The sequence below is a fragment of the Salmo trutta genome, chromosome 14 (genome assembly GCF_901001165.1).
Source record: "Salmo trutta chromosome 14, fSalTru1.1, whole genome shotgun sequence".
Classification (NCBI taxonomy): Eukaryota; Metazoa; Chordata; class Actinopteri; order Salmoniformes; family Salmonidae; genus Salmo; species Salmo trutta.
The window spans coordinates 2,114,172-2,130,230 of NC_042970.1; the positions used below are offsets into that span (position 1 = coordinate 2,114,172).

The 16,059-nt window shown below is 45.5% G+C and overlaps 1 protein-coding gene across 3 annotated transcripts in view; it reads right to left on the bottom strand.

The window, feature by feature from the left end:
* The window catches only part of LOC115207228 (sarcolemmal membrane-associated protein), a 103,497-nt gene that overhangs the window by 66,256 nt on the left and 21,182 nt on the right, over positions 1 to 16,059 (bottom strand). For all 3 annotated transcript variants that reach the window (XM_029774201.1, XM_029774203.1, XM_029774202.1), the window contains exons 3-4: positions 11,846 to 11,918; positions 5,773 to 5,809 (exon numbers count right to left, since the gene is read on the bottom strand). In XM_029774201.1, the coding sequence (XP_029630061.1) occupies positions 5,773 to 5,809; positions 11,846 to 11,918 (110 nt within the window). The remainder of the gene's footprint in view (positions 1 to 5,772; positions 5,810 to 11,845; positions 11,919 to 16,059) is intronic.

Below are 16,059 nucleotides of genomic sequence, written 5' to 3' on the forward strand. Positions count from 1 at the left end.
TTTATTATGGATCCCCATTAGTTCCTGCCAAGGCAGCAGCTACTCTTCCTGGGGTTTATTATAGATCCCCATTAGTTCCTGCCAAGGCAGCAGTTACTCTTCCTGGGGTTTATTATGGATCCCCATTAGTTCCTGCCAAAGCAGCAGTTACTCTTCCTGGGGTTTATTATAGATCCCCATTAGTTCCTGCCAAGGCAGCAGCTACTCTTCCTGGGGTTTATTATGGATCCCCATTAGTTCCTGCCAAGGCAGCAGCTACTCTTCCTGGGGTTTATTATGGATCCCCATTACTTCCTGCCAAGGCAGCAGCTACTCTTCCTGGGGTTTATTATGGATCCCCATTAGTTCCTGCCAAGGCAGCAGCTACTCTTCCTGGGGTTTATTATGGATCCTTATTAGTTCCTGGCAAGGCAGCAGCTACTCTTCCTGGGGTTTATTATGGATCCCCATTAGTTCCTGCCAAGGCAGCAGCTACTCTTCCTGGGGTTTATTATGGATCCCCATTACTTCCTGCCAAGGCAGCAGCTACTCTTCCTGGGGTTTATTATGGATCCCCATTAGTTCCTGCCAAGGCAGCAGCTACTCTTCCTGGGGTTTATTATGGATCCTTATTAGTTCCTGGCAAGGCAGCAGCTACTCTTCCTGGGGTTTATTATGGATCCTTATTAGTTCCTGGCAAGGCAGCAGCTACTCTTCCTGGGGTTTATTATGGATCCCCATTAGTTCCTGCCAAGGCAGCAGCTACTCTTCCTGGGGTTTATTATGGATCCCCATTAGTTCCTGTCAAGGCAGCAGCTACTCTTCCTGGGGGTTTATTATGGATCCCCATTAGTTCCTGCCAAGGCAGCAGCTACTCTTCCTGGGGTTTATTATGGATCCCCATTAGTTCCTGCCAAGGCAGCAGCTACTCTTCCTGGGGGTTTATTATGGATCCCCATTAGTTCCTGCCAAGGCAGCAGCTACTCTTCCTGGGGGTTTATTATGGATCCCCATTAGTTCCTGCCAAGGCAGCAGCTACTCTTCCTGGGGTTTATTATGGATCCCCATTAGTTCCTGTCAAGGCAGCAGCTACTCTTCCTGGGGGTTTATTATGGATCCCCATTAGTTCCTGCCAAGGCAGCGGCTACTCTTCCTGGGGTTTATTATGAATCCCCATTAGTTCCCGCCAAGGCAGCAGCTACTCCTCCTGGGGTTTATTATGGATCCCCATTAGTTCCTGCCAAGGCAGCAGCTACTCTTCCTGGGGTTTATTATGGATCCTTATTAGTTCCTGGCAAGGCAGCAGCTACTCTTCCTGGGGTTTATTATGGATCCCCATTAGTTCCTGCCAAGGCAGCAGCTACTCTTCCTGGGGTTTATTATGGATCCCCATTACTTCCTGCCAAGGCAGCAGCTACTCTTCCTGGGGTTTATTATGGATCCCCATTAGTTCCTGCCAAGGCAGCAGCTACTCTTCCTGGGGTTTATTATGGATCCTTATTAGTTCCTGGCAAGGCAGCAGCTACTCTTCCTGGGGTTTATTATGGATCCTTATTAGTTCCTGGCAAGGCAGCAGCTACTCTTCCTGGGGTTTATTATGGATCCCCATTAGTTCCTGCCAAGGCAGCAGCTACTCTTCCTGGGGTTTATTATGGATCCCCATTAGTTCCTGTCAAGGCAGCAGCTACTCTTCCTGGGGGTTTATTATGGATCCCCATTAGTTCCTGCCAAGGCAGCAGCTACTCTTCCTGGGGTTTATTATGGATCCCCATTAGTTCCTGCCAAGGCAGCAGCTACTCTTCCTGGGGGTTTATTATGGATCCCCATTAGTTCCTGCCAAGGCAGCAGCTACTCTTCCTGGGGGTTTATTATGGATCCCCATTAGTTCCTGCCAAGGCAGCAGCTACTCTTCCTGGGGTTTATTATGGATCCCCATTAGTTCCTGTCAAGGCAGCAGCTACTCTTCCTGGGGGTTTATTATGGATCCCCATTAGTTCCTGCCAAGGCAGCGGCTACTCTTCCTGGGGTTTATTATGAATCCCCATTAGTTCCCGCCAAGGCAGCAGCTACTCCTCCTGGGGTTTATTATGGATCCCCATTAGTTCCTGCCAAGGCAGCAGCTACTCTTCCTGGGGTTTATTATGGATCCGCATTAGTTCCTGCCAAGGCAGCAGCTACTCTTCCTGGGGTTTATTATGGATCCCCATTAGTTCCTGCCAAGGCAGAAGCTACTCTTCCTGGGGTTTATTATGGATCCCCATTAGTTCCTGTCAAGGCAGCAGCTCCTCTTCTTGGCGTCCGTCAAAATTAAGGCAGTTAGACAATTTTAAAAACAATACAATATATTCAGAACAGATTTCACAACACACTGAGTGTGCGCCCTCAGGCCCATACGCCACTACCACATATCTACAACAAAAAAGCCATGTGTACGTGTGTGAATAGTGCCTATGTTATCGTTTGCGTACGAACGCGTCTGTGCCTATGTTTGTGTTGCTTCACTGTCCCTGCTGTTCCATAAGGTGTATTTTTTTATTTAATAATCTGATTCTACTGTTTGCGTCAGTTACCTGATGTGGAATAGAGTTCCATGTAGTCATGGCTCTATGTAGTACTGTGCGCCTCCCATAGTCTGTTCTGGACTTGGGGACTGTGAAGAAACCTCTGGTGACATGTCTTGTGGGGTATGCATGGGTGTCCGAACAGTGTGCCAGTAGTTCAAACAGACAGCTCGGTGCTTTCAACATGTCAATACCTCTCACCAATACAAGTAGTGATGAAGTCAATCTCTCCTCCACTTTGAGCCAGGAGAGATTGACATGCATATTATTAATATTAGCTCTCTGTGTACATCCAAGGGCCAGCCAGGTGGTCTTAGTGTGTATGTTATCATGTATGTTATCACAAATACAATTAGTGATGAAGTCAATCTCTCCTCCACTTTGAGCCAGGAGAGATTGACATGCATATTAATGTTAGCTCTCTGTGTACATCCAAGGGCCAGCCATGCTGCCCTGTTCTGAGCCAATTGCAATTTTCCTAAGTCCCTCTTTGTAGCACCTGACCACACGACTGAACAGTAGTCCAGGTGCGACAGAACTAGGGCCTGTAGGACCTGCCTTGTTGATAGTGTTGTTAAGAAGGTAGAAACTAGGGCCTGTAGGACCTGCCTTGGTGATAGTGTTGTTAAGAAGGTAGAAACTAGGGCCTGTAGGACCTGCCTTGTTGATAGTGTTGTTAAGGTAGAAACTAGGGCCTGTAGGACCTGCCTTGTTGATAGTGTTGTTAAGAAGGCAGAGCATCGCTTTATTATGGACAGACTTCTCCCCATCTTAGCTACTGTTGTATCAATATGTTTTGACCATAACAGTTTAGAATCCAGGGTTACTCCAAGCAGTTTAGTCTCCTCGACTTGCTCAACTTCTACATTATTTATCACAAGATGTAGTTGATGTTTAGGGTTTAGTGAATGATTTATCCCTAATACAATGCTTTAAGTTTTTGAAATATTTAGGACTAAACAAACTGCAGCTCTTTGTTAAGTGTTGGAGTCATTTCAGTCGCTGTAGTAGCTGACGTGTATAGTGTTGAGTCATCCACATACATAGACTCTCTGGCTTTACTCAAAACCAGTGACATGTCGTTAGTAAAAATTGAAAAAGGAGCCTAGGGGAACAGCTACCCTGGGGAATTCCTGATTCTAACTGGATTGTGTTGGAGAGGCTTCCATTAAAGAACACCCTCTGTGTTCTGATAGACAGGTAACTCTTTACCCACATTATAGCAGGGGGTGTAAAGTCATTATAGCAGGGGGTGTAAAGCCATTATAGCAGGGGGTGTAAAGCCATAACACATACGTTCTTCCAGCATCAGACTATGATCAATAATGTCAAAAGCCACACTGAAATCTAACAAGACAGCCCCCACAACCATTTTATCATCAATTTCTCTCAGTCAGTCATTTGTTTAAGTGCTTGTTGAGCGTCCTTCCCTATAAGCGTGCTAGAAATGTCTGTTGTCAATTTGTTTACTGTGAAATAGCATTGTATCTGGTCAAATAATGTTTTCTTGAAGTTTACTAATGGTTGGTAACAGGCTGATTGGTCGGCTACTTGAGGAGGTAAAGGGGGATTTACTATTCTTAGGTAGCGGAATGAGTTTAGCTTCCCTCCAGGCCTGAGGGCACACAGTTTCTAGTAGCTTAAATTGAAGAGGTGGCAAATAGGAGTGGCAATATCGTCTGCTATTATCCTCAGTAATTTTCCATCCAGATTGTAAGACCCAGGTGGCTTGTCATAGTTGATAGACAATTTTTTTCACCTCTCCACACAGACTTAACGGAATTCAAAAGTTACAATTCTTGTCTTTCATAAAATGGTCCGATATGCTAGGATGTGGCGTCAGCGTTTGTTGCTGGCATGTCGGAAGGTGTCAAAGTTACCTATAAAAGAGACTCCAGCAGAGCTAGAGTAGTCTTTCAGCCAGATGTGTAACACCAGCAGTCTGCTGAATCTTTCACACCCGCGGCCCAACGATGGTACTGGACATGAAATTATTGGCCATTTTTTGGAGTCTTTTAAAGCTAAAATCAGTTCTTTAAAATCCTTTTTCAAAATGTTCTGAGTTAGTCCATGTGGTGTCCAACGACATCACAAGGGCTACCACAGTGTGGTATCTGACCAAGAACAGTTGGAAGCCTTGTGATGTCCTGTACTCGTGCTCCTGGGTAGAACAGTCAGAAGCAGCCTTGCGATGTCCTGTACTCGTGCTCCTGGGTAGAACAGTTGGAAGCAGCCTTGTGAGGTCCTGTACTCGTGCTCCTGGGTAGAACAGTCAGAAGCAGCCTTGCGATGTCCTGTACTCGTGCTCCTGGGTAGAACAGTTGGAAGCAGCCTTGCGATGTCCTGTACTCGTGCTCCTGGGTAGCACAGTGTTTTTACCTTGGGAACCAAGATGTTTCTCACCATAGAGCTGCCTATGATGACAGCTGGTGATGCTGAATGGGCCGGTCACTCAGGAAGCCTCACGGTCTGGTGAGGCTGGGAGCTCCGAGGATCTGAACCCGAGGTAGAAGCCACCGGAGAAGGAGACAAAACCGAGGACGAAGACGCATGTACCTCCGGATCCGATCTTGAATGGGAAGCCCACAACGAAGGCGGCGCCAGAACCTCTGGATCAAGGGCCCCCCCGTTGCCAGAGGAGGCTTTCTTCGACTTCCACGGCGAGTGACGTACCTCCATAACTGGTTGGTTTGGTCGAGAACAGCTCCGTTCTCCAGGGAAGGGGGAGACCCCTTTGGGGATGGAACCCTGCCAGCCAGTTGGCTGTGGAGAGCTGACACTGCGGCGAAACTTAAACCAGACCAGAGCGGCGTCCGGCTACAAGTAGTTGCTACAATTAAAGTCAGCGAGGTCCACATCGTCCCGGAACAAAGCAAAGTAAACACAGCTCCTGCAGCACTGGAAACGTTCAATAGCAGCCTCCATTTGAGACTGGTGAGCCAGCTAGGCTAGCTGGGCTTTCACGTCTCTCCCCCTATGCGGAAACTGGCAGGATCCCGGGACAGATAGCAGCGCTCACAGCAATTTAGCCCAACAGAACCGTAGGATCCAAAATAAAAGTATTTCAAAACGATGTCAGATTTAAACCGAGGTCTGTAGTTCAGGTTTCAGCGTTTCAACAACAACAAACATACATCTGATGACGTGCAGACAAGGTGTGATGCACATCTCACACACACACACACACACACCTGTCACCACAGACAGACAGACAAACAGACGAATCGCCTACCTTATCAACAGGAAGTGGTAAAGGTGCTTGGATGACACTGTGGAGAGGACAGAGATCAGAGTTCAGTTCAGGAGGATGATAAAGCTCATTCAACAGTTTATAACAAACAGTAATTCAACATTTAACATAGTCTGTGTCTGAATGGCAACATTCAAAATAATGTAATTCAACACTGAACTAAAATAGAAAACGCAACATGTAAAGTGTTGGTTCCATGTTTCATGAGTTGAAATTCAAAGATCCCAGAAATGCTCCAAATGCACAAAAAGGGTATTTCTCTTAAATGTAGTGCATACATTTGTTTACATCCCTATAAGTGAGCATTTCTCCTTTGCCAAAATATATCCATCCATCTGCTTGGTCTGGCATACGAAGAAAGTGATTAAACAGCATGAACCTGTGCTGCTAACAATAAAAGGCCACTCAAATGTGCAGTTTTGTCACAGAACACAATGCCACAGATGTCTCAAATTTAGGGAACATGCAATTGGCATGCTGACTGCAGGAATGTTCACCAGAGCATTGAATGTTCATTTCTCTACCATAAGCCGCCTCAATTGTCGTTTTAGAGAATTTGGCAGTACGTCCAACCGGCCTCACAAGCCACTGCATCACAAAGCCCTGACCTCAATCCTATAGACAATTGTGGGCAGAACTGAAAAAGCGTGTGCGAGCAAGGAGGCCTACAAACCTGACTTCGTTACACCAGCTCTGTCAGGAGGAATGGGCCACAATTCCCCCAACTTATTGTTGGAAGCTTGTGGAAGGCTACCCGAAAAGTTTGACTCAAGTAAAAAAAAATGTAAAGGCAATGCTACCAAATACTAATTGAGTGTATGTAAACTTCTGACCCACTGGGAATGTGATGAAAGAAATCACTCTACTATTATTCTGACATTTCACATTCTTAAAATAAAGTGGTGATCCTAACTGACCTAAAACAGGATTAAATGCCAGGAATTGTGAAAAACTAAGTTTAAACGTATTTGGCTAAGATGTATGTAAACTTCCGACTTCAACTGTATATACAGGGGGTTCCGGGACAGAGTCAATGTGCGGGGGGTACAGGTTAGTCAAGGTAATTTGTAGTGACTATGCATAGATAATAGATAATAAAAGCAAATAGCAAAACAGCTCTGGTCCTCTATGCATTCATTATAAACAGTGAGTAGCAGCAGTGTAAAAACAAAAAAGGTCAATGTAAATAGTCTAGGTGGCCATTTAATTAATTGTTCAGCAGTCTTATGGCTTGGGGGTATAAGCTGTTAAGGAGCCTTTTGGTCCTAGACTTGGCACTCCGGTACCACTTGCCGTGCGGTGGCAGAGAAACAGTGTATGACTGGGGTGACTGGAGTCTCCGACAATTTTTTGGGGCCTTCCTCTGACACCGCCTGGTATAGTTGTCCCGGATGTCAGGGAGTTTGGGCAGTACGCACTACCCTCTGCAGTGCCTTGTGGTCGGAGCCCGAGCAGTTGCAGTACCAGGCAGTGATGCAAGCGGTCAAGATGCTCTCAATGGTGCAGCTGAAGAACTTTGAGGATCTGGGGACCCCTGCCAAATCTTTTCAGTCTCCTGAGGGGGAATAGGTTTTGTCGCGCCCTCTTCACAACTGTCTTGGTGTGTTTGGAAAATGATAGTTTGTTGGTGATGTGGACACCAAGGAACTTGAAATTCTCGACCCGCTCCACTTCAGCCCAGTCGATGTTAATAGGGGCCTGTTCGGCCCTCCATTTGCAGACTGAGATGTTTAGTCCCAGGGTCCTTAGCTTAGTGATGAGGTTTGGTGGAACTATGGTGTTGAATGCTGAGCTGTAGTCAATTAACGTAGTTGTTCCTTTTGTCCAGGTCAGGTGGGAAAGGGCAGTGCGGATCGCGATTGAGATTGCGTAATCTGTGGATCTGTTGGGGCGGTATGCGAATTGGAGTGGGTCCAGGGTTTCCGACATTCTTCAAACAGCCACCCTTTGCACACTCTTGGCATTCTCTCAACCAGCTTCACCAGGAATTCCAACAGTCTTGAAGGAGTTCCCACATATGCTGAGAACTTGAAGGCTGCTTTTCCTTCACTCTGTGGTCCAACTCATCCCAAACCATCTCAAGTTGGTTGAGGTGGGGGATTGTGGAGGCCATGTCATCTGATGCAGCACTCCATCACTCTCCATCTTTGTAAAAAATAGCCCTTACACAGCCTGAAACGGTGTTGGGTCATTGTTCTGCTGAAATACAAATGACAGTCCCACTAAGACCAAACCGGATAGCGTATCGCTGCAGAATGCTGCGGTAGCCATGCTGGTTAAGTGTGCCTTGAACTCTAAATAAATCACTGACAGTGTCACAGCAAAGCAGCCCCACACCATCACACCTTCTCCTCCATGCTTCACGGTGGGAACCACACATGTGGAGATCAGCTCACCCACAAAGAGTCTCACAAAGAAGAAACTCACCAATTTGGACTACAGACAAAAAGGACACATTTCCACCGGTCTAATGTCCATTGCTCGTGTTTCTTGGTCCAAGCAAGTCTTTTCTTATTGGTGTCCTTTAGTTGTGGTTTCTTTGGAGCAATTCGACCATGAAGGCCTGATTCACACAGTCTCCTCTGAAACAGTTGATGTTGAGATGTGTCTGTTGCCTGAACTCTGTGAAGCACTCATTTGGGCTGCAATTTCTGAGTCTGGTAACTCTAATGAACTTATCCTCTGCAGCAGAGGTAACACTGGGTCTTCCTTTCCTGTGGGAGCCAGTTTCATCACAGCGCTTGACGGTTTATACGACTGCACTTGAATAAACTTTCAAAGTTCTTGAAATGTTCTGTATTGACTGACCTTTATGTCTCAGTTATTTTACCTTTATTTAACAAGGCAAGTCAGTTAAGTGTGTATGTTTATTCTGTGTTATTATTTAGTTACCTAGTAAATAAATAATTAAACCAATGTGTAGTACTGAACCACAAGTAAGGTTGGGTTTTTTGCAAATCCAAGATTACGACTGTTCAGAATGATGATAAGAGGTTATAATTAATACGTTTACTGTTTTATGGTTGTGATAGGTAAAGAGCATTAAAGTTTAAAACAGCTCTCGTGGTGCCACAAATTCCTAATGAGTTAATTGTTACATGATTAATAAAAAATAAAAAAATGTTAAAAATATACAAAAAAATATATTTATAATATATATATATATATTTTTTTTTAATTAATTTTTTTTTTTTTTTTTTTATTTTTTTAAATCGGTAACAATTAAACATAGTTGATTAGATAAGTCATCAGATTAATGAAAGTAAAGTCACAACACCATAGAGGATGGTAAAGTGTCAACATCTGTTGAGATCATGGAAGCCGCTCTGAATGCAACTGGATCCACATACACCTCAAACTCAACTTTCAACGTTATCCCGTCTCCTCACCCGGAGACTCCTCGACGCCATGCCGTCTCCTCACCCGGAGACTCCTCGACGCCATGCCGTCTCCTCACCCGGAGACTCCTCGACGCCATGCCGTCTCCTCACCCGGAGACTCCTCGACGCCATGCCGTCTCCTCACCCGGAGACTCCTCGACGCCATGCCGTCTCCTCACCCGGAGACTCCTCGACGCCATGCCGTCTCCTCACCCGGAGACTCCTCGACGCCATGCCGTCTCCTCACCCGGAGACTCCTCGACGCCATGCCGTCTCCTCACCCGGAGACTCCTCGACGCCATGCCGTCTCCTCACCCGGAGACTCCTCGACGCCATGCCGTCTCCTCACCCGGAGACTCCTCGACGCCATGCCGTCTCCTAACCCGGAGACTCCTCGACGCCATCCCGTCTCCTAACCCGGAGACTCCTCGACGCCATCCCGTCTCCTAACCCGGAGACTCCTCGACGCCATCCCGTCTCCTAACCCGGAGACTCCTCGACGCCATCCCGTCTCCTAACCCGGAGACTCCTCGACGCCATCCCGTCTCCTAACCCGGAGACTCCTCGACGCCATCCCGTCTCCTAACCCGGAGACTCCTCGACGCCATCCCGTATCCTAACCCGGAGACTCCTCGACGTCATCCCGTCTCCTAACCTGGAGACTCCTCTACATACATGACCAGCCCTCCTCCTTCCATATTCTGTCACACCTGGAGACTCCTCTACATACATGACCAGCCCTCCTCCTTCCATATTCTGTCACACCTGAATACTCTCTATGTTTTAGGGAATCTGAAATGTTTTCATTACATCACCAATTTCTGCCCTGGATGATCGGAGGACAAGTTCAAACTTTTTTTTTAGCAGGAATCTGTAATTGCAGATTAGGATATTTGGCAGAGAGTGGGAAGCTTTTGTATATTCTGCTTTCTTTATTGCAGTTAAGACTCTTCTACATGACTGACAGTTTTGGTAGGCCTGATAGATGCACCATCGGCCAGCCTGGATTCCTCAGGGACGGCTTCTAGTTGGCAGAACATGGTTTTTAAAGACATTTCTTCTCGTTGATGTGATGAACCAGAGGTAAGTTTCCTGAGATTCCATAGGAAATCTGGTAAGTAGTCAAATATTTGTGGTGGCCATTTCACTTAACTGACCACATAGACAATACTAATATACTGTAACTGTCCACCAATAATATAATGGATGGGTAAAGTAGAAAGATATATATTTTTTTTTAACTACCACCATAACTTGGTAATCTTGGGCAAATTAATTAATTTTCTAATTAGTTCAATACCTTGTTGATTTCCTACTAAATTTGATTAATTCCATTTCATTGTCTGTTTATTCCGAGATTCCGTCCGCATTCTCCCCAACAGATTTCATAGGGCCCTACACTCCCTGAGGGTTTTAAATAGTGTTGTCGAAGTCTGAGCCAGCAGAGGGAGGGAGAGGGATAGGCCTCTTGCTGCAGCCAGACAGGCAGGCAGGCCTCTTGCTGCAGCCAGCCAGGCAGGCAGGCCTCTTGCTGCAGCCAGCCAGGCCGGCAGGCCTCTTGCTGCAGCCAGCCAGGCCGGCAGGCCTCTTGCTGCAGCCAGCCAGGCAGGCAGGCCTCTTGCTGCAGCCAGCCAGGCAGGCAGGCCTCTTGCTGCAGCCAGCCAGGCAGGCAGGCCTCTTGCTGCAGCCAGCCAGGCAGGCAGGCCTCTTGCTGCAGCCAGCCAGGCAGGCAGGCCTCATACTGCAGATTCCGGTCCTGCATGGGTATTATTTCTCTCTACTCTATAACCTGCTGGCTGACTGACTACAACCCGCTGCTGAAGCATGGTCTGGGTGGCTGGCCTGTTTCCACACGGTTTCCATGTGGTTACAGTTGGCAAATCAGACCTCTCCTGTGATGGAGCCAAGGGAAAGAGAGAGGGAGGGAGAGAGGGAGAGAGAGAGGGAGAGAGGGTGGGTGAGCGAGAAAAAGGAGGGGGCGAGAGGTCTGGTCTGCCAAGGGAAACATTCTGTGGGCAAGTCATGTGTCCCATAACCACACACACCTTGTAAAAGACAAGCAAACAAACACAACCTTAAATAGTCTGCTGTACTACAGATGGGCTGCAGAGGAGACCTCATCCAGTCTACTGCACTACAGATGGGCTCTAAGAGGAGAGGAGACCTCATCCAGTCTACTGCACTACAGAGGAGAGGAGACCTCATCCAGTCTACTGTACTACAGAGGAGAGGAGACCTCATCCAGTCTACTGCACTACAGAGGAGAGGAGACCTCATCCAGTCTACTGCACTACAGAGGAGAGGAGACCTCATCCAGTCTACTGTACTACAGAGGAGAGGAGACCTCATCCAGTCTACTGTACTACAGAGGAGAGGAGACCTCATCCAGTCTACTGCACTACAGAGGAGAGGAGACCTCATCCAGTCTACTGCACTACAGAGGAGAGGAGACCTCATCCAGTCTACTGCAATACAGAGGAGAGGAGACCTCATCCAGTCTACTGCACTACAGAGGAGAGGAGACCTCATCCAGTCTACTGCACTACAGAGGAGTCTACACTACGGTGTAAAATGTATTTTACATCTGGGCAGAATGGGCAGAAACCGGGAATTATACAGTCTGTTTTCCTGGTTGTTTGCCTGACTAGTATTAACCAACGTAACTAAGTACTTACTCTGATCGTCGTCGTGCCTCCGTGCCGTCCGGTAGAAACAGCTTGATTGTAGACACTATGCAGCCATGGGTGACTGCAACACACCCACAGAACACGCTTCATTATACACCCTCATGTCACGACCCATTCCTACAGAGCATTCGGAAAGTATTCAGACCCCTTGACTTTTTCCACATTTTGTTACCTTACAACCTTATTCTAAAATAGATAGTTATTTTCTCATCAACCTACACAATACTCCATAATAACAAAGTAAAAACAGGTTATTAGAAACGTTTGCAGATGTACAAATAAATTGTAAAACATTTTTTATGTAAGTGTAAACAAATTTTAAAAAACAGGGAAAAACAATGTCACATTAGTCTCCGACAAGGCAAGATGAACAAGGCATCCGCAAGTCACATTCAATAAGAATCAATAGTCACATCATTAACCTTAATCCCCCCCCCAAAAAACACAAAGAAATGCTCATCCAGCCCTTAAGTCACCGGGGGGGTCAAATACAGACTGATTTTGGTTTTAATATGAATTCCATCAGAAGATGGACTGTTTAAAGTGAGACCGGAACGGAGCACAAGCCTCATAAAACAGTTTGGGGTTCGTCTAATTTCAGAGAGCACAACACTCCCACCCAATATTTACCAGATGGGGGAACTGCCACCTTCCAGTGCTGGAGTATTAGCCGTCTAGCTAAAAGAGTTGCGTCCGACTGAATTCTTGACAGGGGGGTACCTACGGGCAGTACTACAAAAAGGTCTGTAAGGGGAGACGGAGCTATAAGTGTCATATACAGTTGATGTCGGAAGTTTACATACTTAGGTCAGAGTCATTAAAACTCGTTTTTCAACCACTCCACAATTCTCTTGTTAACAAACTATAGTTTTGGCAAGTCGGTAAGGACATCTACTTTGTGCATGACACAAGTCATTATTCCAACAATTGTTTACAGACAGATTATTTCACTTATAATTCACTGTATCACAATTCCAGTGGGTCAGAAGTTTACATACACTAAGTTGACTGTGCCTTTAAACAGCTTGGAAAATTCCAGAAAATGATTTCATGGCTTTAGACGCTTCTGATAGGCTAATTGGCATCATTTGAGTCAATTGGAGGTGTACCTGTGGATGTATTTCAAGGCCTGAAGGTACCACGTTCATCTGTACAAACAATAGTACGCAAGTATAAACACCATGGGACCACGTAGCCGACATACCGCTCAGGAAGGAGACGCGTTCTGTCTCCTAGAGATGAATGTACTTTGGTGCGAAAAGTGCAAATCAATCCCAGAACAGCAGCAAAGGACCTTGTAAATATGCTGGAGGAAACAGGTACAAAAGTATCTATATCCACAGTAAAACGAGTCCTATATTGACATAACCTGAAAGGCCACTCAGCAAGGAAGAAGCCACTGCTCCAACACCACCATAAAAAAAGCCAGACTACCGTTTGCAACTGCGCATCGGGACAAAGCTCATACTTTTTGAAGCAATGTCCTCTGGTCTGATGAAACAAAATTAGAAATGTTTGGCCATAATAACCATCGTTATGTCTAGAGGAAAAAGGGGGAGGCTTGCAAGCCGAAGAACACCATCCCAACCGTGAAGCACGGGGGTGGCAGCATCATGTTGTGGGGGTGCTTTGCTGCAGGAGGGGCTGGTGCACTTCCTTCATGATGGAGGAAAATTATGTGTATATATCGACGGAGTACGGAGAAGAAAAAAAATGTATGAAATGTATGCATTCACTACTGTAAGTCGCTCTGGTCAAGAGCGTCTGCTAAATGACTAAAATGTAAATGTAAAATCTCAAGACATCAGTCAGGAAGTTAAAGCTTGGTCGTAAATGGGTCTTCCAAATGGACAATGACCCCAAGCATACTTCCAAAGTTGTGGCAAAATGGCGTCAGGACAACAAAGTCAAGGTATTGGAGTGGCCATCACAAAGCCCTGACCTCAATCCTATAGAAAATTTGTGGGCAGAACTGAAAGCGAGTGTGCGAGCAAGGAAGCCTACAAACCTGACTCAGTTACACCAGCTCTGTCAGGAGGAATAGGACAAAATTCACCCAACTTATTGTGGGAAGCTAATGGAAGGCTACCTGAAACGTTTGACCCAAGTTAAACAATTTTAAAGGCAATACTACCAAATACTAATTGAGTGTATGTAAACTTCTGACCCACTGGGAATGTGATGAAAGAAATAAAAGCTGAAATAAATCATTCTCTCTCCTATTATTCTGACATTTCACATTCTTAAAATAAAGTTGTGATCCTAACTGACCTAAGACAGGGAATTTTTACTAGGATTAAATGTCAGGAATTGTGAAAAACTGGAGTTTAAAAAGTATTTGGTTAAGGTGTATGTAAACTTCCAACTAATTTATTCATAGTGGAGAAACAACCACTCTGATGCAGACTTCACCCGTCAGTTACCAAGACGCTGTGATGAAAAGGGCAATATACTGGTTAAACCATACACCAGAGTATTTCAAAATGGACAATACCGTTTAAAAGAATAAATACATTTGAGGCAGTGTGCATGATACAGAACTGCTTATAACTATGAAGTGTAAGTATAAGAAATCTAAGAAGTGTCCAATTATATCCAACTCAGGGCTCCAGCTGTGCATTTGGTTTGCTAACTTGCTAGCTAAATGGCTACATATTAATGTCAAGATTCTTGGTTACAGCAGAAACATTCAAAGCACCTCCTGGATCAGGATCCCTGTTGCCAAAATAGCATCCCTTGTGTGCACATTCGGTAATATCGTATACCCCGGAATAGTCCAGAAACGGTATGGAAATCTGGGTCGCACCAAAACCTAATATAGTGTATTTGAGTTACTAAGAAGCTATTTTTGCATTATGAAGCAAGCAGCCATTTCATGTGTTCTGGTTTCAACACTTCTAGAGGTGCAATCAGACACTACTGCAGTCTGTCAACTCTCCAAAACACTTCTCTCCTCAGAGAGCGCGCATGTACACACACACACACACACACCCCCCCCCCTGGACTCCCTGCCAAGATCCTTACATCATGGCCTAACCGTGCATTTGAAAATGGCCAGCAGCATAACACACACCAAAAAAAGTGTTAAACAAATCAAAATATATTTTATATTTGAGATTCTTCGAAGTAGCCATCCTTTGCACACTCTTGGCATTCTCTCAACCAGCTTCACCTGGAATGCTTTTCCAACCATCTTGAAGGAGTTCTCACATATGCTGAGAACTTGTTGGCTGCTTTTCCTTCACTCTGCAGTCCAACTCATCCCAAACCCTCTCAATTGAGTTGAGGTCAGGTGATTGTGGAGGCCAGGTCATCTGATGCAGCACTCCCCACACTCCTTGTTCAAATAGCCCTTAAACAGCCTGGAGGTGTGTTTTGGGTCATTGTCCAGTTGAAAAACTAAATGATAGTCTCACTAAGCCCAAACAAGATGGGATGGATGGGATGCTGGTTAAGTGTGCCTTGAATTTTAAATAAATCCCAGACAGTGTCACCAGCAAAGCATCCCAACACCATCACACCTCCTCCTCCATGCTTCACGGTGGGAACAACACATGTGGAGATCATCCGTTCACCTACTCTTCATCTCACAAAGACACGACGGTTGGAACCAAACATCTCAAATTTGGATTCAGACCAAAGGACAGATTTCCACCGGTCTAATGTCCATTGCTCATGTTTCTTGGCCCAACCAAGTCTCTTCTTCTTACTGGTGTCCTTTAGTAGTGGTTTCTTTGCAGCAATTTGACCATGTAAGCCTGATTCACACAGTCTCCTCTGAACAGTTAATGTTGAGATGTCTGTTACTTGAACTCTGTGAAGCATTTATTTGGGCTGTAATTTCTGAGGCTGGTAACTAATCAACTCATCTTCTGCAGCAGAGGTAAGTCTGGGTCTTCCTTTCCTGTGGCGGTCCTCATGAGAGCCAGTTTCATCATAGCGCTTGATGGTTTTTGTGACTGCACTTGAAGAAATGTTCATTATGATCATTACTATAAAAGACATGAAGGTCAGTCAATCCTAATTTTTTTAAGAACTGAATGTTTAAGTGCAGCCGCAAAAACCAAGCACAATGATGAAACTTGCTCTCATTTCTCTTTGCTTATTTGAGCTGTTCTTGCCATAATATGGACTTGGTGTTTCACCAAATAGAGCCATCCCAACAACTGATCGGCTCAAACGCATTGAGGAAAGAAATTCCA